Source organism: Budorcas taxicolor, chromosome 3, assembly GCF_023091745.1.
Source record: "Budorcas taxicolor isolate Tak-1 chromosome 3, Takin1.1, whole genome shotgun sequence".
Classification (NCBI taxonomy): Eukaryota; Metazoa; Chordata; class Mammalia; order Artiodactyla; family Bovidae; genus Budorcas; species Budorcas taxicolor.
Window position 1 is genome coordinate 100749008 of NC_068912.1, and position 25383 is coordinate 100774390.

The following is a 25383-nucleotide window of genomic DNA, read 5'->3' on the forward strand; positions in this document are numbered from 1 at the left end:
CAATGGACATGAGTTTGAGTAAACTCTGGGAGTTGGTGATGGACAGGGAGGCCTGGCATGCTGCAGTCCCTGGGGTCACAGAGTTGGATTTAACTTTAATAGTTTATAGGTTTAAACTTAATGGTTTATAGGTTTAACTTTAATGGTTTACAGGTTTAACTTTAATGGTTTATAAGTTTATGACAGGTTGCTATTAGGTTAGCAAGTCCTAAGGTTAAGATACTCATTGCTCTGGGACATCTGCTTTATGCTGCTGCTGCTGCTGCTAAGTCGCTTTAGTCGTGTCCAACTCTGTGCAACCCCATAGACAGCAGCCCACGAGGCTCCCCCGTCCCTGGGATTCTCCAGGAAGAACACTGGAGTGGGTTGCCATTTCCTTCTCCAATGCATGAAAGTGAAAAGTGAAAGTGAAGTCACTCAGTCCTGTCCGACTGTTTGCGACCCCATGGACTGCAGCCTACCAGGCTCCTCCGTCCATGGGATTTTCCAGGCAAGAGTACTGGAGTGGGTTTCCATTGCCTTCTTCACATCTGCTTTATACTCATATTGAATTACCTTACCTGTTGCATCTAGCTAATATGAAGAAGAGGGCAATTGCTGTTGATGAGTCGGTTAACTGTGTCCACCACAGCAAATTAGTGCTGTGAGGTAACTACTGCTTTAAGTTAAGTGAGGGCCAGACGATGTCAAAAAACACTATGAACCAGTTTCATGGCTAGTTGAACAGAGAAAGGTAATAGGAGAATTGAGTCACCAACACATGTGTTGGCCAGTAAAAGTATGCAGAACCCAGGAGGTGATGAACTATAATAGTATCAGGACCATATTCATGAAGGGTATTGCTTAAAATAAACTCATTTTGTATATTATAACTGGCAATAATTCATCAGCAGCAAGTACAGTAGTGATAAACAAGAAGAACATTTTCATGAAACAGTATTTTAAATTATATTCAATATTGCTTAACCTATCAAAATATTAAATATTCTGAATATAGGGACTTCCCTGGAGGACTTGTGGTTAAGACTCTGTGCTTCCAAGGCAGAGGACACAAGTTTGATTCCCAGTCAAGGACCTAAGATTCTGAATGCTGCACTATGTGGCAAAATATATATATATACACATCACTGCAGATGGTGATTGCAGCCATGAAATTATTATTATTATTTTTTTAAGACAACCAACACTTTTACTTTTATTTGCATTTATCTTTTGCGGCACTTATTCCTGGGCCATAAGTTTTTGTTTCTTCAGTTTCTTCTGGGATATCTTTTTCTTCTGTGTAACCTCCTCTTCTGGTTTAGGAACAATCTGTTCTTTTTCAGTAAGGATCATCTCAATGTGGCAGGGAGAGCTCATGTAGGGGTGGGTCCGACCGTGAGCTCTGTAAGTCCTGCACCGCATCTTGGGGGCTTTGTTCACTTGGATATGCTCAATGACCAGAGAATCTACATCTAAGCCCTTAGGTTCAGCATTACTCTCTGCATTTTTGAGCATGTGTAGTAAAAATTCAGCACTCTTTTTGAGCCACTGACCCTGCGTCCAGCCCCACTGTTTGGCTTGTGCACACCTACCAACTCCACCACTGTACAATGGAATGGCACGCATTGCTTCTTTAAAGTGACATCCTCCAGATACTTGGTGGCTTTTCGGATATGCACACCCTTTATGGCCTGGGCAGTTTCACGAGTGTTTTTAAAGTGAACACAAAGATTTGAACCTCTTGATTTGCATGATTTTGTGGGGTTTTCTGGGTCAAGTGAATAGCGCACCATTTTTAGGGGTCATCTCAGGCCACTTAATTCCCTGGTGGCTCAGAGGTTAAAGCGTCTGCCTGCAAGGCAGGAGACCCAGGTTCAATCCCTGGGTCGGGAAGATCCCCTGGAGAAGGTAATGGCAATCCACTCCAGTACTCTTGCCTGGAAAATCCCATGGATGGAGGAGCCTGGTAGGCTGCAGTCCATGGGGTCGCAAAGAGTCGGACAGGACTCAGTGACTTCACTTTCACTTTTCACTTTCATGCATTGGAGAAGGAAATGGTAACCCACTCCAGGGTTCTTACCTGGAGAATCCCAGGGACGGGGGAGCCTTGTGGGCTGCTGTCTATGGGGTTGCACAGAGTCGGACACGACTGAAGTGACTTAGCAGCAGCAGCAGCATACGTATATATGGGGCTTCCCCTATGGTTCAGCAGTAAAGAATCACCTGTAATGCAGGAGACCCAAGTTCAATCCCTGGGTCTGGAAGATCCCTTGGGGGAGGGCATGGCAACCCACTCCAGTATTCTTGCCTGGAGAATTCCATGGACAGAGGAGCCTGGTGGGCCACAGTACATAGGGTTGCAAAGAGTCGGACACAACCGAAGCTACTGAGCATGCACACACACACATATAATTCTGAATTTTAAAAATGAAATAAAATTAATGAAAGTTAAATAATTAAGTTTAATAAATCAAAGCAACATTGGGGGTCCTCATGAATATTTTTCCTTTCATAAGGGACCTAATGTTACTTTTGTTTGAGAATACTATTTTAATAGATGGAGAGAACTAAATCTTTTAAAGAACTGTGCTGGGAACCGGTGCTTTGCCCAGCAGAGAGTCATCCTTATTTGAACTAGACAGAGAAAAATGTTAAGGGCAGTACTGAGCAGCTGCCCTGACCTGAAGCAATTCTTTTTAATAAAGCCCCACTTAAAGCCCTTAGCAACCAGCAACTTAGTAACAGATTTTTTTTTTTTTTTTAATTTAAAGGATTTTAGAGAAAACTCAGCAGTAAATCTCAAGGATGGCATATATACCTACATACTGACTGGCCTGTTATAACTCATCCCTTTTTTTGTTTGTTTGCTTTTTTGTTATCCTTTGCCAGGTACAATAAACTTCAATGCTGATGGTGAAGATCAAAGGAAATTATTCTGGGTAGAAACAGTCCATCTTCATGAATGACCCTTTGAGCACAAAATGCTGCATTTTTTTGGTTTGCTTTGGGGTATGTTTTTTAAACTTCCTTTAACTGCTTTTGTCCCTCCTCTTAGCCTCATAGAAAATCTTTGAGATTCTGGTCTTGGCTCCCCTCTCTCCACTTTCTTAGGGATTTCATTTTCTCCTACAGTTTCAGATATCCTTGATATCACAAATTATGCCAGAAAATGTAATGCATTAATTCCTTTAACAAATATCTACTGTACCTATCATGTGCCTGGAAGCATGCTGCTAAGTATTAGAGTTATAATGTGCCGAACAGGATAGGCAGGGTCCCTGCCTTTCCACAGGTTTACACTCAAGTTTCTACATTTCCAGCATCCCCCTGCCCATCTCCTCCTGGAATCTCAAATTCAGCATGTCCTGAAGTGGACTCATTATCTCTTTCGAATTGCATCATCTTCACCCAGTTTCCCTGGGACTCATCCTTGACTCCCTCCTCTCTTTTAATTCTTGTACCTGATGCTCAGATCTTGCAAACTCTGCCATCTGACCCCATCTTTCCATGCTTGGCACTACTGTCTTCCCTCAGGCTCTTGACCTCTTTCCCCCAGTCATGGCTATAGCTTCCTTCTTGGTCTCTCTTATCCTTTATCTCTTGGTCCCCTAAATCTATTTTTGCTGCAGCTGCCAGAATGATAAAAATACAACCTGATGTGGTTATACTCCTATTCAAAACTCTTACTGTCTTTCTATACTTCCATATTCAATTTTGCCCCCTGGGATAAAATTCAAGCTCCTCAGCCTAGCTTATGGGGTACATCATAAAGAATCTCTGTGTTCTTAGTCTCTACATTCTAGACTTTGGCATTTACATTTTACTAATATTCAACTTTTTGTGCTTCCCCAAACATATTGTTTTCCACTTCTTTTGCTGTTTTCTCTGCCTGGAACTCATTCCACATTTTTCTTCTCCTTCAGTTCAGTTCAGTTCAGTTCAGTCGCTCAGTCGTGTCCTATTCTTTGCGACCCCATGGACTGCAGCACGCCAGGCCTCCCTGTCCATTACCAACTCCCGGAGCTTGCTCAAACTCATGTCCATTGAGTCGGTGATGCCATCAAACCATCTCATCCTCTGTCGTCCCCTTCTCCTCCCACCTTCAATCTTTCCCAGCATCAGGGTTTTTTCCAATGGGTCAGTTCTTCACATCAGGTGGCCAAAGTATTGGAATTTTAGCTTCAGCATCAGTCCTTCCAATGAATAATCAGGACTGATTTCTTTTAGGATGGATTGGTTGGATCTTAGCTAACTCCTTCTCCTTAGCTAACTTTTTTTAAAAGTTATTTTTATTCATTTATTTATTTTTGGTTGTCCTGGGTCTTTGTTGCTGCACAAGGGCTTTTTCCAGTTGCAGCTTGAGGGCTTTTGCCAGTTGCAGCAAGTGGGGGATACTTTCTAGTTGTGGTGTGCAGGCTTCTCATTGCGGTGGCTTTTTTTGTTGCAAAGCATGGGCTCTAGGGTGTGCAGACTTCAGTAGTTTCATTTCACAGGCTGTACACGACTGAAGTGACTTAGCAGCAGCAGCAGCAGCATGCGGCTCAGTAACTGTGGTGCGTTGGCTTAGTTGCCCTGCAGCATGTAGGATCTTCCCAGACCTGGGATGGAACCTGTGTCCTCTGCATTGGCAGGCAGATTCTCAACCACTGAACCACCAGGGAGGAAGCCCTAGCTAACTTTTTAGTGGTACTTCAAAACACCTCAATAGATGGTATTTTGAATATCTTTGCATGTCTGTTACCTAGTAGAGAATAGGCCTCCTATAAATAGAAAAACAATAAATATGTAACTAAACCTCTGTGCTGTTGATTTTTAAATGTTCATCTCTAAAAGGCAACTCTGGATACCTCTACCTGGATGTCTTGTGAGCATCTCAGTGCTGTTTGCCTCAAACCAAACTGATTATTGTCTCCTTTAAGAGAGGAGTCAGTAATGAGGTAGACTCCAGAGTCAGCCTGGCCAAACCACTGCAAGGCACATCTCCAGGGGGCATCGTCCACATTATGGTCTATGTAGATGGTACATCTGCCTCACATGCAACATGGTGGCTCTGCTGGTCTGGATGGCGTCTGGCTCCAGCACCACTCAGCTGTGACTTTAGATGATCTACTTAAATTCTTTGGGCATCAGGCATCTCATCTATAAAACAGGTAGTACTCAACAAATGTTCATTGCTATTTTTAACCTAAAATTGTCTCCTCCTACGTGTTCCTATAAACCCAAGGAATCAGACTGAACCTCCTCTTTCCTCTCACCCTAAATGCAATTAATCCAAAAGCCTGTATAAACATACTTTCTCTTCTTCTTCCCTTCCTGCTGCCAATGTCATTACAGTTCTGAGACTTCTCTTTTTCTTTTTAAAAATATTTAGTTAGTTAGTTAGATATGGCTGCATTCTGTCTTAGAGGCAGCACTTGGGATCTTTGACGTGGCTCAAGCACTTAGTTGCTCACAGTGTTGCCCCTCATTACTAGTTACAATTGCTGTGGGATCCTAGTTCCCCAACCAGGGATCGAACCTGTGCCCCCCTGCATTGAAAGGCAGATTCTTAGCCACTGGATCAGTAGGGAAGTCCCTGTGAGACTTCTCTTATCTGGACTATTGCAGTAGCCTCCCAGTTGGTCTCCTGTCTCCTAGTCACTATGTTTATCCATCACACAGGTGCTAGAATCATCATCTTAAAATGTAGTTCAAGTAAGTCAACTCCACATCTCAAAAATCTGTAGTGCCTTCCAAAATTAATTAAGCACATCTCCTAGGCCAGTTAGCATGATGGGCTCTGGTACTACAAATATAAATAAAACATAAAATCCTTCCCAGAACTACTGGTGAACAGGGAGGACAGAGGTCCCGTAAAAGGATAAAGTTCCCCTGCCCCCATTTCCAAAATGTTTACAGTTCTCTGTGGAAAGAGACTCTACACATGCATTCAATAGATTTCTTCTCTTGTTAGAACTGTCCTATTTCTTTTTTTATATTCCCACAAGAACTGGATATTAATATTTCCCTGGGCCAGGATAATTCTTGGTTCTTAAATAAGACAAACTCAAGTGCCCAAGCCCAGGGCCTGACATATGGTAGATACAATAAATGGCAATTTTCTTCTGGGTGAAGTAGGACTGTGTGTTGTTGGTTTAACAGCAATAACCATCCACTATTAAGCTCTGAGGCTAATGCAGGATTTGCAAGTTTGATCCCTGAATCAGGAAGATCCCCTGGAAAAGGAAATGGCAACCCACTCTAGTATTCTTGCTTGAGAAATTCCCTTGGACAAAAGAATGGACAGAAGAGCCTGGTGGGCTACAGTCCATGGGGTCGCAAAAGAGTGGGACAGGACTGAGTGACTGATTACACAAAAACACTAAACTCTGAATGTCTTTTTTCCCCTGAACCCTCAAGAAGTAAATGAGGGCCTTCTTTGGTGGTGCAGTGAATAAGAGTCTGCCTGCCAATGCAGGCGACATGGATTCAATTACGGATCTTCCCTGGTCTAGGAAGATCACACATGCTAAAACGCAACTGAGCCCATTGGGCCAGTAACTACTGAACTCTGCATGCCTAGAGTCTGTGCTTGCAACATGAGAAACCAACTCAATAAAAACCCCATTCACCACAACAAAGCATAGCAACCCCCTTCCCCAGAGCAAGTAAAGAAAGCAGATACAGTGCCGAAGACCCAGCACAACTAAAAATAAATAAATAAAGGAAAATATTATAGATATTAAAAAAACAATAAAATTTGATTGAGCACAGTAATGGATGGCTATGACCAATTAAAAAGAAAAAAAGAAGGACATGAGTAATGACCAAATAACTGTTCATCTCAGGCAGAGAGGGAAAAAAAGGAAAAAAAAATCACTACTGTTGTGCGGTAGGATGATAAATGCGAAAAAATTTTGAGATGCTCAATCAGAATGACACAGCACTTCCCTATTTTTTATTCTGCTATAAGCTCCAAAGGAGATAAGGTAGTGGGGGCTGTGGGCAGAAAGGGGAACACAGTACTATGTGTTATGTTTTTTCCTCCCCCTGGGCCTGCCCTGTGTAAACTGGGCTAGCCTGGAGTGCTGTTTGTTCCACCTGAGGTCCTCATTCCAGTCCTCAACCTTCCTTTATTCTATTTTCGCGGGCTTTTCCCTTCCTTGTCTTTTAGCCACAGCCATTCTGGACTCCTGTTTCCTATTCTAACTACCTAACATATGTATTCAATACTCTTTATTTTATATCCGATGCTATGTTGTGACTTGAGGGCGCAGAGATGGTTGTGACCAAGCAGGCTACTGTTTGAGCAGAAAGGATGGAATGAATTCTGAGGATCAGTGAAAGTCAGAAGAGTTTCATGAGAAGGTAATGCTTCAGCTGACACGTTTTCTGCAGGCCAAATAGGAGAGAACAGGTTCTGCACGTTCGAACAAAAGCCTGAGGTTTCAGTTACTCTCTGTCCTGGGAGTTACAACAGAGGAGCAAGAAGAGTTACACTAAAAACAACAGCTAACACTTTTATGTGTGAGAATAGCTAAATAAGCTAGACATGATCTCAACAAAGAATTCATAGTATTCCCATTTTACAGGCGAGAAAAGTTAAGACTGATTGATTAAGACTCTTGCCTGAAGGCCACACATAAAATAACAAGAGTTTTAACCCAGGAAGACAGAGCCCCAGTTTCTAAGAACCACAAATCAGAGCGGTGAATGAATTAGATCAAATTTCAGAAAGATTTCCTCCAGCCGCAGTGGAGTGAATGGGAAAGGCACTCATGCAGGGGAGCTGGAATGCAACAACCCTGTTATAAGGAAGAACAATAAGAGAGGCTGTCTAAATAATGAGGGTTACGGAGGATCAGTCCCTGGAGAAGGAAATGGCAACCCACTCCGGTATCCTTGCCTGGAAAATCTCATGGACAGAGGAACCTGGTGGATTGCAGTCCATGGGATCGCAGAGTCGGGCACGACTGAGCGACTAACACACACAGACACACAGACACACACACACAGACACACACAGACACACACACACACACGGAGGATCAGTACTAGAGCAGAGGCTGCGGAAATAGGGGCGGAATATTTCAGAAATACTTGAAGAGATCGTTCTCCTCAGGGTTTGGTTAGACGTAGTCTTCCGTGAGCAGCAGCGAGTGCCCGTACCCTGGTTTGGGCCTTACGAACAAGGAGGCGGCGTTCGTGTTCTGAAAGGACTGAAAGAACGCCTCAAACTCAGACCTCAACCGTCGGCGGCCGGGAGGGGGATTGATACTCTAAGGGCGGGAGCCCGCCCCCAGCAGGGGAAAGCGCTGAGTCATCCTGGCGGGGCACGTCGAGTCCCGGCGGTGTGCTGGCCATATCCCCCTCCCCATTCCCCCGCCTGCACCCCCGGCCCGCCCTGACTCTCGCGAGAGCCTTACAGGCTATAAAGGCAGCGCCCCGCGCACGCCTTGCGCGTCTTCTTCCTCGCTGGTATCGGTCCTCTTTCTCTGGAACTGGTGAGTATGAGGGCAGCGCCCCCGCCCCGCTCGTCACCTTTCCCGTCTTCTCCTCGGGGCCCGCTGAACTCAGCTGGGCTCCTCGGACAAAGAAGGCGGCCAGGCGAAGCGACCCTCGTGTGGGGCTCCTTTGGGTGCGGGGACGAGGTTGAAACCCGAGGCTAACGGCAGCTTGAGTCTCCCCTACCCCCAGCAATACAAGCAGAAAGCGCTGATTGGCTTGGCGTGGCGTCTGGGCGGGTTGGTGGTGATGGAGTCTCCTGACGGGCGGGTAAGGGAAACTTCTCGAGTGAATCTGCAAACTGATCAGGAACTGAGGGCTATCCGTCGATCGTGTAGTAGAAGGAGAGGTTGTTCCCGGTCTTCAGGTGTGGAAAGTTACTAAGATTCCGTTCTCCGTCTTTATTTTTCCACCTGCAGAATGGGGTTTGTAGTGATTCTAAATGTCCTCGGTGAAGACTGAGCACTCTTCTGGAGCTTTCTGAGATGCTAGGGTGGGGGTGATGATGGGAGTGGCAGGGAGGGTACAAGAAGTGGGTTTTGGCGGAGTGGCTTTCACCAGGGACCTTCAAGGGGCGATTTCCTGAAGGGGACACACCCGGTGGAACTCCAGCAGCTTCCCCGCCTCCCGCTCTTGGTCGTGCTTTAGTGGACGTGGGGATCCCTTGGAAAAGGTTTGAATAAGGAGGACATGTATATTAGGGTCACTTCCTGTGTTTGGTTGGGTTTTTTGGTTTGCTGTTATAGGTGTTAAGCGGTTAAAAAAAAATTGTCACAGTCGATGTTCAATCTTTCTTTTGGCTGTAGTATTATGAACCAAGAATTTTGGGACTTGAAAAGTTAGTTTCTTGGGATTATCAAACTGATGACTTACTGGGTTAAATCTTACCATGTTCTTGACCAGGGTGAATCCAGTGTTACATTGCTTTTTGGCAATAAATTGACTCTTGTTCTAACCATTTTTCCAGGATCTTGGTCCCTTGGTAAACTCACTTTTGAAAGGACTTCTGGGCTTTAAACACAACACTTAGAATTTTGAAATTGAGAGATGCCATAATCTTGGACTTGGCCTCTTAAAAAAATTGGATTGGCTTTAGGGTGTGTGTCTTGGGAAATCTACCCAGAGAAAGAACGTGTGCTTCCCACGTTCTGAAGGCAGATGGAGGTGCAGTCCAGGGAAAGGGCATCATGGCAGCTTCTGAGGCTTGGGTGCTTAGTGTTTATGGCATTGCACATTTGGGCCCAGGTTTGAGAGTTTCCACCCTCTTCTCTTTGTACACCTGTATAATAAACGTACACAGGAAAATGCAATTGTACTGATGATGGTTCAGGAACAGGAAGAGTTCAGTTTATAAAGAAATTCCCATTTTAAAATGAAAACATTGTAAATCAACTATATTCCAATAAAAATTTAAAGGTCTTAAATGAACAGTCCCTCCCCTCAAAAATGAAAACAGAGGTGCGATTCAGAGATGTGTAATATTTTTGTTTGAAAAGTTGGAAAGCTCAGTTCATGTTTCTTACTGTTATAAAAGTTTATGTGTATATTCAAGACCAGTGGACAATTTCTACAGCTTAGTCTCTTAAGTAGATGAAGGTTGTTATCTAGAAAAGTAAGACTTGTTTCTAATTCACTTTCTCATCTTTTCCAGCTGATAGCAATATGTCTTCAGGAAATGCCAAAATTGGGCACCGTGCCCCCCAGTTCAAAGCAACAGCTGTTATGCCAGATGGTCAGTTCAAGGATATCAGCCTAGCTGACTACAAAGGTAAGAGTAATTAAGTTCATTAATATGAAATTATATTACAGTCTAGGGAGGGCTTGTTCACTCTCTATCTCTTGTCATGTTTGAGTGTAAAATGATTTTTACATCTCATTTGTCTTTAGGATAAGAGGCTGTTGCCTTCCTATTGAAGTGGTGATTATCATCAGTGAACATAGGGTAGATCTCCAAGTCCAAACTACTTCTGGAGAAGGCATGTGCCTACTTCATTATATCTGGACATAATATCTCAATTATCTTCCCAATATTGCTCCTCACTTATTTTACTGGAGATACACTCATTATCTTGTTACAGTTTAAAGCCTTGGACAATTTAAAGTCTCAGAGCTCAAGTCTTTGGAGCTGTGAAACTGTTCAGTTTACAAAATGTGTGTCATGATTGAGGGTTTAGGTATATTCCCTTGACATTTTTCCCCCAGAGAAGAATTGATGTCACAATTGGAACAGCTCTTCTTTCTGTTAAGTAGTTTCATGTAGAAACCAGGCAAATACTAATGAGGATCTTTTTACTTTACTGTCCTAGAATAGCAAGGTATTCTGGGACAGTTCAAAATACAGATTTCCTAGAATTTAAACTTAAGAACTCAGGCGTCAAGTATACCTTACTTGGTGATATAGCAGTTCATAGAGTTAGCTTTTGGGTAAAACCTATGACTAGATTTCTTAACAAATTCCACATACTGGTTGGAATGAGAGCAGATAAGTGGGGCCCTATGCAGGAAAGCTCCTCCTGGCAAACAAAGTAAGTAGTACCATAGGGAGGTGACCCTGGCCCAAGGGTAAAGGCATGAGGTTTAGGAAGAGTTGCTCTGTGCCCTCCTGGGCTTGACCTGCTGAAGCTTGTTAGCAAAACCCTGGGGGAAGGTTGAAGTGAATGTCAGAAGGACCAGCATATTTTGATTTTGAAACATTGCTGGTATCTGGAAATGTGAATATTTGGAATTGTTGGTGAGAGACTGCTTGACAGGTTGAAGATCTACTTCAATTGGTAATCAGAATGACTTTAATAAAATTCCAACTAGAAATCCTATTACCTACCAGGAGAATTTTGGGAACTTTTGTCTTAGAAATTTTTTCTTTGCTTGTGCATCCTATCAGACTTATTTGAACCATGTTTGTGGCGATTTAGGTATCACTTAAACCTTACCTATCACGTTAACTGTGGTTCACTGTGGAAGAATAGCAGAGGCTCTGACTTTCTCTTCTTGGTCTTGTTGCCTTGTGGCAGAGAATCCAGCAATTCAGCTCTTTCTGGGCACTGATTATATGAGTATTGGCAGTAGATGATTGCATCCTTGTTTTTTCTTTTCTTCACAGAAGAACTTGGTGTTTGTGTTAATTTTAACTACTCAGAGAAGATCAAAATTAGACTGAACAGTGCTTATCTGTAGTTGGCAGCTAACATGGAAGAAGGAAAATTCTTATGGCCGAGGTTCTACAATAGCTGCTAGGCATCATCTGTGTTGCGCATCTTGGTTTTTTAACAGTTGTCTGCCATCAGTTTAAAAAAAAAAAAAAGGCTTCTTTTTTCCCATAGGAAAATGTCTTTAGGTTTACATTCTCTGCAAAACAAGAAGTCTATTTCAAAGGGTAACAGGCTTTTTTTTTTTTTTTTTTTTTCAGGAAAATATGTTGTGTTCTTCTTTTACCCTCTTGACTTCACCTTTGTGTGCCCCACGGAGATCATTGCTTTCAGTGATAGGGCAGAAGAATTTAAGAAACTGAACTGCCAAGTAATTGGTGCTTCTGTGGATTCTCACTTCTGTCACCTGGCATGGTAAATCTCTTGGTCCATTTGGCATGGGCTTATTTTAGAAAATTATTCTGGATTTTTTTTTTTTTTTTGTAGCTGTGCTGTGTGGCATGTGGGATCTTAATTCTCCAACCAGGGGTCAAACCTGTGCCTCATGCAGTGGAAACGTGGTAGAAGTCTTAATCACTGGACTACCAGGGAAGTCCAGGCATAGGAGCTTTTAAGCAGCAACTGGAACCAGAAGGCTTTGGCAATAGACTTTTTCAAGTATTGACTTCTGGCTCCTCATGGAAGGAGTGCAAATGCTCTGACTTCCTCTTGTTGCTCTTATAACTTAGCAGCAGAGGAAAAGCAGCTTGGGTTGCAGCTGAGTGTACCCTGGTGATTTTAATTGGCCTCAGCCACTTACCGCTGGACTTCCCTCATAGCTTAGTTGTTAAGAATTTGCCTGCAGTGCAGGAAACCCAGGTTCAATACCTGGTTTGGAAAGATCCCCTGGAGAAGGAAATGGCAATCCACTCCAGTATTCTTGCCTGGAAAATCCCATGGACAGAGGAGCCTGGCAGGCTACAGTCCATGGGGTCGCAAGAGTTGGACACAACTTAGCCACTAAACCACCACTTACTGATGGAAAAAATTTAAAGTTTTCTGGGGAGTTAGATTAGCAACGTTGGGGTAGGATAGACACAGTTAATGCTTTTGTTACAGAAGAATTTGAATGAGTGTGATCGTATGTGTTTTTTTTACTATAGGATCAACACACCCAAAAAACAAGGAGGACTGGGACCCATGAACATTCCCTTGATATCAGACCCCAAGCGCACCATTGCTCAGGACTATGGGGTCTTAAAGGCCGATGAAGGCATCTCATTCAGGTACATATGCACCAGGAAACTGGCTGATTGGCTGAAGATCTTTTATAAGTAGAGCTGTGATCTGTGGAGACATTTCTTATTTTGTTTTTTTTTCCTGTTTTGTTGAGAAATAATTGATATACATCACTGTGTAAGTTTAAGGTGGATGGCATAATGGTTTCATTCTTTATGCAGGACCTAAGGGGAAGGCCAGTTTCTGCTGATTTACTCTAACAGCAATTTCTAAAACTGTACTATCTCTCCCTCTGACCTTTAATATTTTCTTGCAGGGGCCTTTTTATTATTGATGATAAAGGTATCCTTCGACAGATCACCATAAACGATCTTCCTGTTGGCCGCTCTGTGGATGAGACACTGAGACTAGTTCAGGCCTTCCAGTTTACTGACAAACATGGGGAAGGTAAGCCAGTTTGCCTGGTGACAGGACAGTGGAGTGATAGGGTGGGAAAGACGGTGGGAACAAAGTCTATCAGATAGGAAAAGGGTTATTATGTCTCTTTAAGAAATTGCAGTCTCTGGATTATAGTGGGTTGTGGGGGTGAGGTAATAGAAAAGCTTGGGGAGGAGAATATAAAGGCTTTTTGTTCCAGCTGTGTATTCCCAGCTTCTACCCTGCTCATTTAGAATTACTGCTGCAGATTCAACTTGTTAAAGTGTAGGAGGATCTCATAGGTGTTAACATTTTTGTCTTTTAAAAATTCATTCTGTTGTGCAGGATATTTTTTGTATCTATAAGAATTATAGTCACCAAATACCAAATTATATAAATGTTCAATATAAAAATTTTTTTGAGGAGGGATTAGGGCAAGAGGGTTTGAGATGAAATCTCAAGGTCCTTCGAGAAGTTTCAGGATTAAAGATGTTTTTGTGAGTCTGTCCTTGTAAAATCTAAACATTACTGAGAAGATTCAATTATATGGTTTTTGTCTAGCATTCGTTAGAGTGTAGGTCTTTCTTACTGCTCTGGTCCTTCTCATCTGAAATAGTCTCCTTGAAGTGTTTTTGATAAAGTCCTGAACTGCTTGCTCCCAGGCTCTCAGTTTACAAGACTGTAGCTTCTGAAAACTCCCCACTTTGGCCCAGTGGAGTTGTTGCTTGTAATGAGACCACCGTATTCCAACTAAGAGTTTAGTTTTAAGAACAACTCCTCAGTCTGCTGCAAGTGCTGGATATGTAGGGGGAAGGGGATCTTGAACCCCACCCAGCCACCCCAGCTTAATGTAATTGAGGATATAAAATAGTTGTGATCACTGCTACTGTTCAATTCAGATCTCATGAGTTACAGGAGGTGAAAGTTAAGAGTCTGGATTAGTGGTGTTTGGGGGACCCGAAAGTACTAGTTTGGCTGGAGTGGAAGGCAAGTAGGTAATGGGAATCAGAAGGCACCATTTGCAGAAGTATGTTGTAGGGTTTACTCTGGATTGAAGCAGACAGCTGCTGAGGCTGCCCTCTGGTGGAGAATGGTTCAGAACAAAGATGGAAGGAGCTGAGGAATGGGTGGCAAAGTTGGCCCTTTATTGGACTTTCCCTTGCATGTGTAGTATAGACTTTTAAATTAATTTTTACTGGGATAGACTCTTGAACCCAAGGTTTCATGAGTTGTGAAGCTTGCTTCTCAACACTCTTGTTCTCTGCTGCTTCCCATCCCACTAAAACAAGCACAGCTTTCTGTGTGCAGTCTTTAATGGCTTATAATATGATAGTTAGTGTTTGAGTGCCTGTGGATATCAAGCACTCTATGAGGTGCTGTCATGTTATTTGACAAATAATCCTACAGTCCTGTTTTTAAAATTGAGATACATGTTAGTTTCAGGTGTACCACATAATGATCTGATATTTGTATATCCTACGTTCCTATTTTTCTTTAAAATTTCTTTTATCTTGAATTTACACTTTTTTGGGGGGAGGATCTTTGAGTTAACCTGTATTACATTTTAGCAGAGAAAAGGGTGAACTGACAATACTACAAAGAAATTTTTTACATAAATCCTATGTTCTTATTTTTTTTAATTTTTCAAAAATTAAATTTTTAAAAAATTTATTAATTTTTGGCTCTGTTGGGTCTTCGTTGCTACTTGGGCTCTTCTCTAGTTGGCGAGTGGGGGCTACTCTCTAGTTGCAGTGTGAGGGCGTCTCATTGTGGGGGCTCTTGTGGACTGTGGTCTCTAGGGCACTCAAGCTTCAGTAGTTGTGACTCCTGGGCTCTAAAATTAGGCTCCATGGTTGTGCGCGGGCTTAGTTGTTCTGTGACATGTGGGATCTTCCTGGGTCAGGGATGGAAATGTCTCCTGTGTTGGCAAGCGGATTCTTCACCACTAATCACCAGGGAAGCCCCTGTGTTCCTATTTTTAGGACCAATAAACCACTATTTAAACACTGCATGTATTCAGTTAATGGTAGAACTGGGATCAAAATTCAAAGCCCTCCTTTTTTTACATAGTTTAAAATGATGAGAAAGGCATTGTTGAGAGCGTTCTGTGTTGGGGAGAGTTGTACTTCAGGTTCTGTTGAAAGCTGGTGAATGTGGGACTCAGCCAGTTCTCCTGAGCTTCATATTCTAAAAACCAGCACTGTTGGCTATGAGTCCACGTGTGGATCTTTCTTTCCTGTGTCATTGATTATTGGTACAGTCTTAAGTGCCAAGAGGCCTTAGTGCAAGGATACTAAGTTGTCAAGGTTCTTCTTTCTGCCTCATTATTCCTTCTATCTTTGTGTCGTGGTTTGTAACTGGGCTCTTCTAAAGCTGTGTTTTCTTCCTGGACAGAAGAATCTTTGGTTTCCCTGGTGGTAAACTGCTGGGTCTGGTCGCTGATTTTATGCTGCTCTTTATTCTCAGAAGCTTGTTTATACTATGACCTGTGCTCTAACCCTTTGGAGGCACTAAAGCCAATGACTATGTAAGGATCAAATGGAGATTTTGTAAAGCAGCTAAGTGCAATCATACCTTGTTTCCAAACGGCTATTTGTAGTGTCTGACCTCTGAGGCTATGACATTCTTAAAGGGGAAGAAAAGGGCTTTGCTTCTCTCACTTGAGAAAGCAAGACTTTTGCTGCTTCGTTCCTGGACTTTGGTGACTACATGTCTCCTGCAAGACAAAACACCAGGTTAAGAGTGGAATATCAGAGATCGCTCCCCTTATCTCACTTTCCTCAGGTTTTTCCAGGGACCATTGCTAACTCAGGATCATAGGAAAGACTGAAGGTTATGCTTTTCTGCATAAAGTGTTTGAGAGATTCAAACTCAGACCTTTTGCTTACCAAGGGTATAGAAGGCAGTTACTTAGTGAAACAAGCAGGACCTTCTGTGGATCCTGCCCCTTTGCCCCTTTGTGTTTCAGGCATTCTTGTTTGGCAGAGTTAAGGAACATGAAGACAAACTGCTGCCTTCCTGTCTCTGAAGAGCCAGCTGATAGAAGCAGCAGCTTAGTGTTAGGGTTTACACAGTCCTAACTTCGTCATTTTTTAGCTTGTATTTTTCTTGGGTATGGGGGTAAGTCACTTTTTTTGGTCAGTTTCTACTGTGGTTATATATGATATAATTTACCTTTTTAAGTGTATAATTCAGTGGCACTAGTTATATTCAGTGTTGTATATCTATCATCACTATTTCTCAAACTTTTTCATCATCCCAAATAAGCAGTAGTAGTAGTAGTAACCATGAAGAAATAACTCACCATTCCCCTTTCCCTCCAGCCTTTTGTAACTTCTGTTCAATTTGCTGCATCTATGAATTTACCTATCTTAAATATTTTATGTGTGTGAAATCATAAAATGTTTATCCATTTGTATCTGGTTTCTTTCACTTGGCATAATGTTTTCAAGGTTCTCAAAAGTTTATCCAGGCTGTAGTATGTATCAGAACTTCATTCTTTTTAAAGGCTGAATAATACTTCAATGTGCATGTATGCTTCTTGGTGGCTGAGACAGGAAAGAATCTGCTTGCAGTGCAGGAACCCAGGTTCAATTCCTGGGTGGGGAAGATCCCCTGGAGAGGGGTAAAGCAACCCCCTCCAGTATTCTTGCCTGGAGAATCCCATGGACAGAGTAGCCTGTCGGGCTACAATCCATGAAGTCGCAAGGAGTTGGACACGACTGAGCAACTTTCAGTTTTCATATGTATACTACATTTTGTCTGTTAACAGGTTTTTTCCACCTTTTGGCTATTGTGAATAATGTTGCTAAAATATTGGTGAATATATCTGAATCCTTGTTTCTAGTTACTTTGAATAAATACATAGGGGTAGAATTTCTGGGTCCTATGGTACTTCTGTGTTTAGATTCTTGAGGAATTTTCAGACTTTCCCACAGCACCTGTACCATTTTATATCTTCACTAACAGCAGCAGCAGCAGCAACAGCAGCAGCAGCAGCAGCAATACCAAGGGTTCTTTATATCCTTCCCAGCATTTACTTTCTGTCTTTTTTTTTTTTCTTTTTAAACTATAGCCATCTTAGGGGATATGAAGTGGTATCTCATTGTGGTTTAGATTTGTATTTCCCTAATGACTAGTGATAGCATATTTTCACGTGTTTATTGACCATTTGTATATCTTTGGAGATACATCTTTTTTCAAGTCCTTTGCTCATTTTTGAATTGTCTTTTTGTTGTTGAATTATGGGAGTTTGGATTTAATTTTGGCTATCAATCCTTCATTAGATACTATTTGTAAATATTTCTTTCCCATTCTGTGAGTTGTCTTCAAAGAATTTATGGACTTTTGGATGAACCTAGAGCCTATTATACAAAGTGAAGTAAGTCAGAAAGAGAAAGATAAATATCGTATATGAACATATATATTAAGGAAGCTAGAAAGATGGTACCCAAAAATTTATATAAGACAGAGAAACAGACTTACGGACATGGGGAGAAGGGAGGAGAGGGTGAGATGTATGGAGAGAGTAAGATGGAAACTTACATTACCATATGTAAATTAGATAGCAAAAGGGAATTTGCTGTATGTCTCAGGGAACTCTGTATCAACCTAGAGGGATGGAATGGGAAGGGAGATGGGAGGGAGGGGACATGTATACCTATGGTTGACTCATGTTGAGGCTTGACAGAAAACAACATTCTGTAAAGCAATTATCCTTCATTAAAAAAGAATTTATGGTTTTAGCTCTTATATTTAGGTTGTTAATGTGTTTTTAAGTAAATTTCTTGTATAGGGTATGAATAGATGACCAGCATCATTGTTGTACATGTGGAAATTCAGCTGTTCCAGAACATCTTTTGAAGATTATTTTTTAAAACGTGCATTTTTGGAACATACATAAAATTACAGAGAGCATATGAGTACCCATGTTACTACCCACTGTTAACAAAATCTCAAATATTTTGCTGTACATGGTTAGATTGTTTTTAGAATGGCATAAAGTTGAAGCTGTTAATTTCTTTAAATTTCGGTTACTTCGTGAACAAATTAAGTATAGTAATTCAGGCTACGGTGAGGATTAACTTGCATATTTAGTTTTGTACTGAAAGGCTGAATGTTCTGACTGGAGGATAGGCCTCCTGGCACCTGATTGTTGTAGCCCTTTAGGGCTCAGATTTGGTTTTGAGGCATCCAGTTGTCCTTAGGAGGGTGAAGCTTACCAGTGATCCGGTTATTAATCAGTGCCCTTTCTCTTGCAGTGTGCCCAGCTGGCTGGAAGCCTGGCAGTGATACCATCAAGCCTGATGTCCAGAAGAGCAAAGAATATTTCTCTAAGCAGAAGTGAGCACTCAGTCATTTTAGGGCCAGGCTGCAGTAGGCGGCCTTGAAAACAAAACCTCTTTTGTCCTATTTTCATGCTTAAAACCATGATCTTACACTCCACCAGGATGTGTGGGACAGGACGGGCCTTTCCTGCAGGGGTTGGGGATGCCAGCCTTTCTTCCTCTGGATGGAATGACCTGAGCCAGGCCAACTGATGTATACTGTAAGGGGGTATCATTTGATCTTTTGTAGTTTTACTAAATTTGAAATGAGACCTTGTTGATTCTTCATTGGCGGATGGGTGGTGGAGGGAGCATTAGCCTTTGATTTTAAGAATTTAGTCTGTTTTCCCACTTTGGGAGAAAATGAGGTGTGAGAGCTGCCTCAGAATCGTGAAATGACATTGAGGGAAATGTACAGAGACAACAGGGAAAAGAGCAAGACCTGCTACAGGATCAGCTGAGGCTGCAGTTCATGCTGTAGCTGGGTTGCAATGAGTGCCTGACACTTACAGTACTAGGAGGGCTGCATGAAAACCTGGATAATGCCTGACTGCATCTACGAAAGATTACAGAGTTATAGGCTTTAGGTACCTTTGGAACTGAAAGGGGGAGACAAACCCAGGGCTGGCTTTTGTGTCCAAAGAACATTGGTGAGCACCTCTTGGCTTCCCTGGATTTCCAGCCTTGATTTAAGGGTAGTTCTTGTCCTTATGAAAGTGAAAGTCGCTCAGTCCTGTCCGACTTTGCAACTCCATGGACTATAGTCCGTGGAGTTTTCCAGACCAGAAAACTGGAGTGGGTAGCGTTTTCCCCTTCTCCAGTGAATCTTCCCAACCCAGGAATCTCCTTCATTGCAGGTGGATTCTTTCCCAACTGAGCTATCAGGGAAGCCCCATCTTTCCTGATGCTGGGAAAGATTGAAGGCAGAAAGGGATGACAGGATGAGATGGCTGGAGAACATCACCAACTCGGACATGAGTTTGAGTAAGGTCTGTGAGTTGGTGATGGACAGGAAAGCCTGGCGTGCTGTTGTCCATAGGGTTGCAAAGATTTGGATGCGACTGAACTTGTTGGAGAAGGCAATGGCACCCCATTCCAGTACTCTTGCCTGGAGAATCCCATGGACAGAGGAGCCTGGTAGGCTGCAGTCCACGGGGTCGCTAAGAGTCGGATACGACTGAGCGACTTCACTCACTTTGAACTTGTTCTCATTCATATCTGTGTTCTGAGGGAGGGTTGTCAATGGGGTGAAGGTGGATTCTTCCTGGGCCCAAGGTTAGGGCAGATTTACAACTGAAGATCCTTTAGTATGTGCCCTTCCGGATACCATACCCCACCACAAGCCCAGCCTACCTGTGGGCAGTAGTACAGGATTCCCAGGGCCTTCAACAACAGCTTACTGTATGCTAAGCAATTTCACATTTATTCAGTCACCATGATAACCCTATGAAGCAGGTATTATTATTGAGGGGATAGTCCTCACACCCTGTAACAGGCAGCATTTTGAAGCACTGCAGAGAAATGGTAACAGGTAGCAATCCCACATTCCAAGGCAGGTGCGAGGTCTGGATCTACTTTGGTCTTAACCAAACTTCCTGAGCCTTGTTATTTTCATTTAAGATCTCTACTAGAATTCTTTATCAAAAATAATCATTTTATACTCAAAATAAGTTTCTAACCTGGTGAAATATTAATAGTAGTGTAAAAGTCTTTTAACAGGTGCCACTGCCCTAAATGAGGATCCCACGGGCAGGGAAGGTATTAGGGTCCAGGGGATATAGGTGGGGAAACTGTGGGACTGAGCCAGCCTCTTCTGGGATTCTGAGGCTTCTTGGCTAAGAGTGTAGTGAAGTGAAGCTCTTGGGATGGAGAGCTAGGCTCCTCTGAGGGCTGAGGCAAGCCCAGTAAGGCCAAGCGTTGGGCAGGAGGAGTGGAAAAGTATGCCTTCTGCTCTTCTGAGTAACGCTCCTGAGGTGTCACAGCATCCCGGTAAGTCCAGTCACGCCAATGGAAATTGAAGCGTTCGAGCAGGGTGATGCGGTCAGCTCTTGTGGGTACACAGTCAACGGGCTTTGTGGGTGTCAGATTCGGCACCTCTATTCCTCGCAGCAGCACCACCCCTCGGATGGCAAACCAGCCCCCAAATCTGGGATGTATGCACACACCTGCTATGTGCTGGGGAGAGGGTAAAAAGAAAGCAAGGTCATGGTGGTCCTAGGTACCAATAACTACCATCAATGCAAGCTAGTTCACTTACTTCTTATTCAACAGACAGTGATGCTACATGTGAGCCTGTCAGGGAATTCCCTGGTGGTCCAATGCTTAGGACTCCACACTGTCACTGCCAAGGTCCCAGGTTCTATCTTTGGTCAAAGAACTAAGATCCCACAAGCTGTGCTGCATATACACACACGTGAACTTCTGTCAGTCTTGGCTGGGCTCCCTTACTCCGTCAACTTTTCATGAAGTCACTGACCTCAGGGAGAGTTGCCTTAAGCTGAGCCTCAGCTTCCCAGTCGCACCGTGGGTTTAATCGCAGCTCTACCTGCTCCATTCTGTCACAAAGAATAACAGACTAGTTCTCTAACCCGGTCCCTGGTGGCTCAGATGGTAAACTGCCGGCCAGTGAAGGAGACGGGTTTAATCCCTGGGTTTGATTGGGAAGATCCCCTGGGGAAAGGAACAGTAACCCACTCTATATAGTATTGCCCAGAGAATTCTGTGTATAGGAGCCTAGTGGGCTACTGTCTGTGGGATCGCAAAGCAGAGTTTGACACAACTAACTGACTAACACCTCACTTTTTCTGACCTGATGTGTCTGCAAGTAGACAAATCATGGAACTGGATCATTGACCATGGTGCACTCTTGTCCTGGATTGTGCCCAGCAATTCCTTTACCCAGGGAAGGTGGAAGAATGGGACTTCAATTTTTCACTGTGCCACGTGGTTAACAGGATTTCAGTTCTCTAATGATGGACTGAACTGGGACCATTGCAGTGAAAACCTGGAATCCTAACCACTAGACCACCAGGGAATTCCTGGGACTTGAAATCTTGATGGAATTTTATTTCATTTCCTTTCTCAGCCCCTATTTGCTCATACTTGCCCTCTGACCTGGGTCCCCCAAGGGTCAGACTCCACGTCCTGTCGCTGGTAGTAGTAAGCAGCCCCTGCTACATGGGCCGCTGTCTGGGCCAGGATCTTGGGGCGCCGGTTGGGGTGTACCTCGTAGTCAGCGATGACTTCTATTTGCAGCTCTGGGAAGCTCTGGGATAGAAGATAAGATGAAGACTTGTAGCACAATAGGAATCATGATCATGTTCAACAGAGCCTTCAGTTGTGTTAACATGGCCCTGTCCTTAGAAGTCATGTTTAAAGTCATGACCTTAAACTTGGAGTGGGACTGGAGGCTCCAGTGTGAAGAAAATGATAGTTCTGTTTAGGATTGTTCAGAAACCTCTCTTATGGCTCTGGCCTCCAGAGGCCCAGTGCGGAGGAAGACGGTCCAGCTTTGGGGAGACCCCGTGTATGTGTACGTATTGATGTATACGTGTAAAGTATGTAGTGCAGGGGTCCTGTTCTGTCCTCAAAAGACCCTATAAGGCTCCCAGGTCTAGGGCAAAGACAGGTGGGAGATGCATGGAGAATTTTGGGGCTTATTCCTGTTTCACTTGGCGGTCAAGGGAAGTCTGCTCATCAAGTTGCCCATCAGTGAAAGGTGAGATCGATCCATTTCAGACCTGGTTGGCTAGAGGGGGTGGCTAAACCTGAGATGAGAAGGCAGAATGGGGAGAGATCACAATGTCAAGGCTGGCTTTAGGATAGCCTTCTGCCGGGGAAGGCTTTAGGATAGCCTTCTGCTCCTTGTCATAAGTCTAGATTCTACACTGAGTTTAGAAGAACTAGAAGCAGATGCAAGTTTGGAAGCTGGGTGAGGCTATAGCCAGCCTTGCTCACCTCTCTAACTCGGCCCAGGTGGTAGGCCACACACTGGTCCACAGGGTCAGTCAGTGGTTGGAGGTGGCGGCTCTGCAGGAAGGGCTTGAGGGCCTGGTCAAACATGGCAGGTGTGCTGAGTACCAGGAAGGCCAGTGTAGGTCCTGGCAGGGGCAGGTGGAAGGCTGGAGGCAGGAGTGCATTGTACCATGCCACCTGGAACAGAGAGATAATTTAGGCCACACAAGAGGGCCAACTTAGGCCTTAGCCAGGCCCACACCTTGGCCTGGCATTCAAGGTTTCATGCATCTTGTCCAGCTTCCTTCTTATTCAAACAATGAAATTCTCCTGATGCTGTGTTATATGTGTTTGTGGGGGACTCATCTGACAGAGTTACAATAGAGAGGCAAAGAATTCATAAACAACTAAGACAAAAGAAATTGTACTGTGGTTAGTGCAATAACAGGGCCAATGAAGGTCCTCTGGAATTAGAAAAGGCTTCTTGGAAGCTGAGTCTTGATGGCTGGGAAGGTAACTTACAGGCTGAGGTGGAGAGGGAGAATCTGGTGTGTGTTTTAAACAGGTCCCAGCATAAACAAAGAGGCAAAAAATGCAAAGCATACTTGGAGAATAGCAAATCGTCTAGTTTGATAGAAATGAAGCATCTGTGGAGGGGAGCAGAGGGAGAGAAGGCTGGAGAGATCAGTAAGAATGAGACTGTGACTGGCTTTGAATACCAATTGAAGGAATATGGGTCTAATTTGCTGACAGTGAGGGGTTAGCCATTGAAAATTTAAGAAGAAAACTGACATGATCAATTTTAGATCAACCTGGCTGCAGTGTAGAGGAAGGAATAGAGGCAAAGTGACAGCAAGGAAGTTACTGCAGAAATCCAAATGACTAATAGTGGGCTGAACCAGAGCATTCAGTTCAGTTCAGTTCAGTCGCTCAGTCATGTCCGACTCTGCGACCCCCTGAATCGCAACACACTGGGCCTCCCTGTCCATCACCCACTCCCAGAGTTCACTCAGACTCAGGTCCATCGAGTCTGTGATGGCATCCAGCCATCTCATCCTTGGTCGTCCCCTTCTCCTCCTGCCCCCAATCCCTCCCAGCATCAGAGTCTTTTCCAATGAGTCAACTCTTCACATGAGGTGTCCAAAGTACTGGAGCTTCAGCTTTAGCATCATCCCTTCCAAAGAAATCCCAGGGCTGATCTCCTTCAGAATAGACTGGTTGGATCTCCTTGCAGTCCAAGGGACTCTCAAGAGTCTTCTCCAACACCACAGTTCAAAAGCATAAATTCTTCGGCGCTCAGCCTCATTTACAGTCCAACTCTCACATCCATACAATAGACAGGTTGAATTTAGGAAACAGATTTAGGAGACGGATTCCTAAAGATTGCTGTGGATGACTATGTGGCGCTGGGAAGGTGAGAGAAGTAGGAACATAGGATGACTGGCAGGGCTGTAAATGGCACACTGTTCAATACCACAGCTCCTACTACCAAGGTCTTCTTGATTATATCAGACAGGCATCTCCAATCTCTCCCACACCTGCCATCCAACATTACCTCCATACCTTTACTCAAGCTATTTCTGATATTTGAGATATACATGACTGTCCTTCCTTCCAATCTATCTTTTCATATATAGCTCAACTCCATTTTTTCCAGGGAAGCCTCACTGAGGCTAGACCCAACTACCTCTTCGTCTATAATCCTCTCCCAGCATTGCTGTATGTCACTCAGTGGGAAGTGGAAAGGGTGGCCTCTTAAGCATCAGGCAAAAGGCTCAGGTTGAGTTGATTTAGCCCTGCACTAAGCACAGGGCTCAGTGCAGAGGGCATTGGATGTGGGGGGAGATGGACCTATGTGAATAAGGGTAGGTCCTGATGCCAGACTTCTGTGTCAGGCCAGTGTACAGTTTCTAAACCCAGCCCAGCATTGATGGATTGGCAACATCATGAATGTAACCTTTCGCAGGTAGATTGAACAACCAAGCCAACTGTTCGCTTGTTCAACATCCAGAATGCCCTTTGCTCATGAGCCATACAAACATTCCCAGACCTTGCCCTCTCCTAAACTCCTTCAGGAAGCTTCCAAAGTGACTCTGGCTCCACAGATCCCCTTCTTCCTTTAAATTACCTAGGTGACAAAACCACAAGGTTACTGGATCACATGGTGTCTCCCACTCATCAATACAGCATTGTAGGAGGGTAAAAGAGAGGACTCATTGGAAAGACTCTTATGTTGGGAAAGACTGAAGGCAGGAGGAGAAGGGGACGACAGAGGACGAGATGGTTGGATGGCATCACTGACTCAACGGACATGAGTTTGAGCAAGCTCTGGGAACTGTTGATGGACAGGGAAACCTGGCAGTGGGGCAGTCCATGGGATCACAGAGTCGGACACGACTGAGCGACTGAACAATAACAACAAAACACACCTGCAACGCTGCTCTACCCATTTAGCCCAAGCGCCCCGTCTCGACAATTTCAAACGGACACGCGGCCAGAGGAGCTCGAGAAAGATCAGAAAATTCACGGGCCCCAGGTCAGTGGCACCGAAGCCATCCATACACTTCGCCCTAGCACCGCAGCAGGGATAAACCAACCTGGAAGGGGTAAACTTCGAAGCCAAAAGGGCACAACGTGTCCTCAATCTTCTGCTTCAGCTCTGCGACTAGCGGCTCCATAGTGCACGTTACACACTGAGCCTGCTGGGGAATGGAGTCTCAAGGTTACTCGGGACTTCACGCTTTGAGACAGCTTGGACTCCATTTCCCTAGAGCCACGTGGATCAGCTGCGGGACTGTGTCGTCTCTGCGCGACGCATCCTGGGACACGTAGTTCATTCAGTTCGTAGAGGCATC

The 25383-nt window shown here is 43.9% G+C and overlaps 2 protein-coding genes and 1 pseudogene across 2 annotated transcripts; 1 reads left to right on the forward strand and 2 right to left on the reverse strand.

The window, feature by feature from the left end:
* Positions 1–1221: 1221 nt before the first annotated feature.
* LOC128044736 (60S ribosomal protein L17-like) lies at positions 1222–1775 on the reverse strand (annotated as a pseudogene).
* A 6558-nt stretch (positions 1776–8333) lies between these two features.
* PRDX1 (peroxiredoxin 1) lies at positions 8334–18846 on the forward strand. Its single transcript, XM_052636777.1, has 6 exons — positions 8334–8465; positions 10118–10234; positions 11873–12026; positions 12755–12877; positions 13147–13277; positions 18509–18846. Exons 2-6 carry the CDS (start codon positions 10129–10131, stop codon positions 18592–18594), a joined length of 600 nt encoding a protein of 199 aa, XP_052492737.1. The 5' UTR covers positions 8334–8465; positions 10118–10128; the 3' UTR covers positions 18595–18846.
* Positions 18847–19785: 939 nt separating this feature from the next.
* Positions 19786–25290, reverse strand: MMACHC (metabolism of cobalamin associated C). Its single transcript, XM_052637248.1, has 4 exons — positions 25126–25290; positions 22532–22726; positions 21689–21841; positions 19786–20749 (listed from the first exon to the last, which is right to left on the reverse strand). The coding sequence occupies exons 1-4, from the start codon at positions 25204–25206 to the stop codon at positions 20336–20338; spliced, it is 843 nt and encodes a 280-aa protein (XP_052493208.1). The 5' UTR covers positions 25207–25290; the 3' UTR covers positions 19786–20335.
* Positions 25291–25383: the final 93 nt, after the last annotated feature.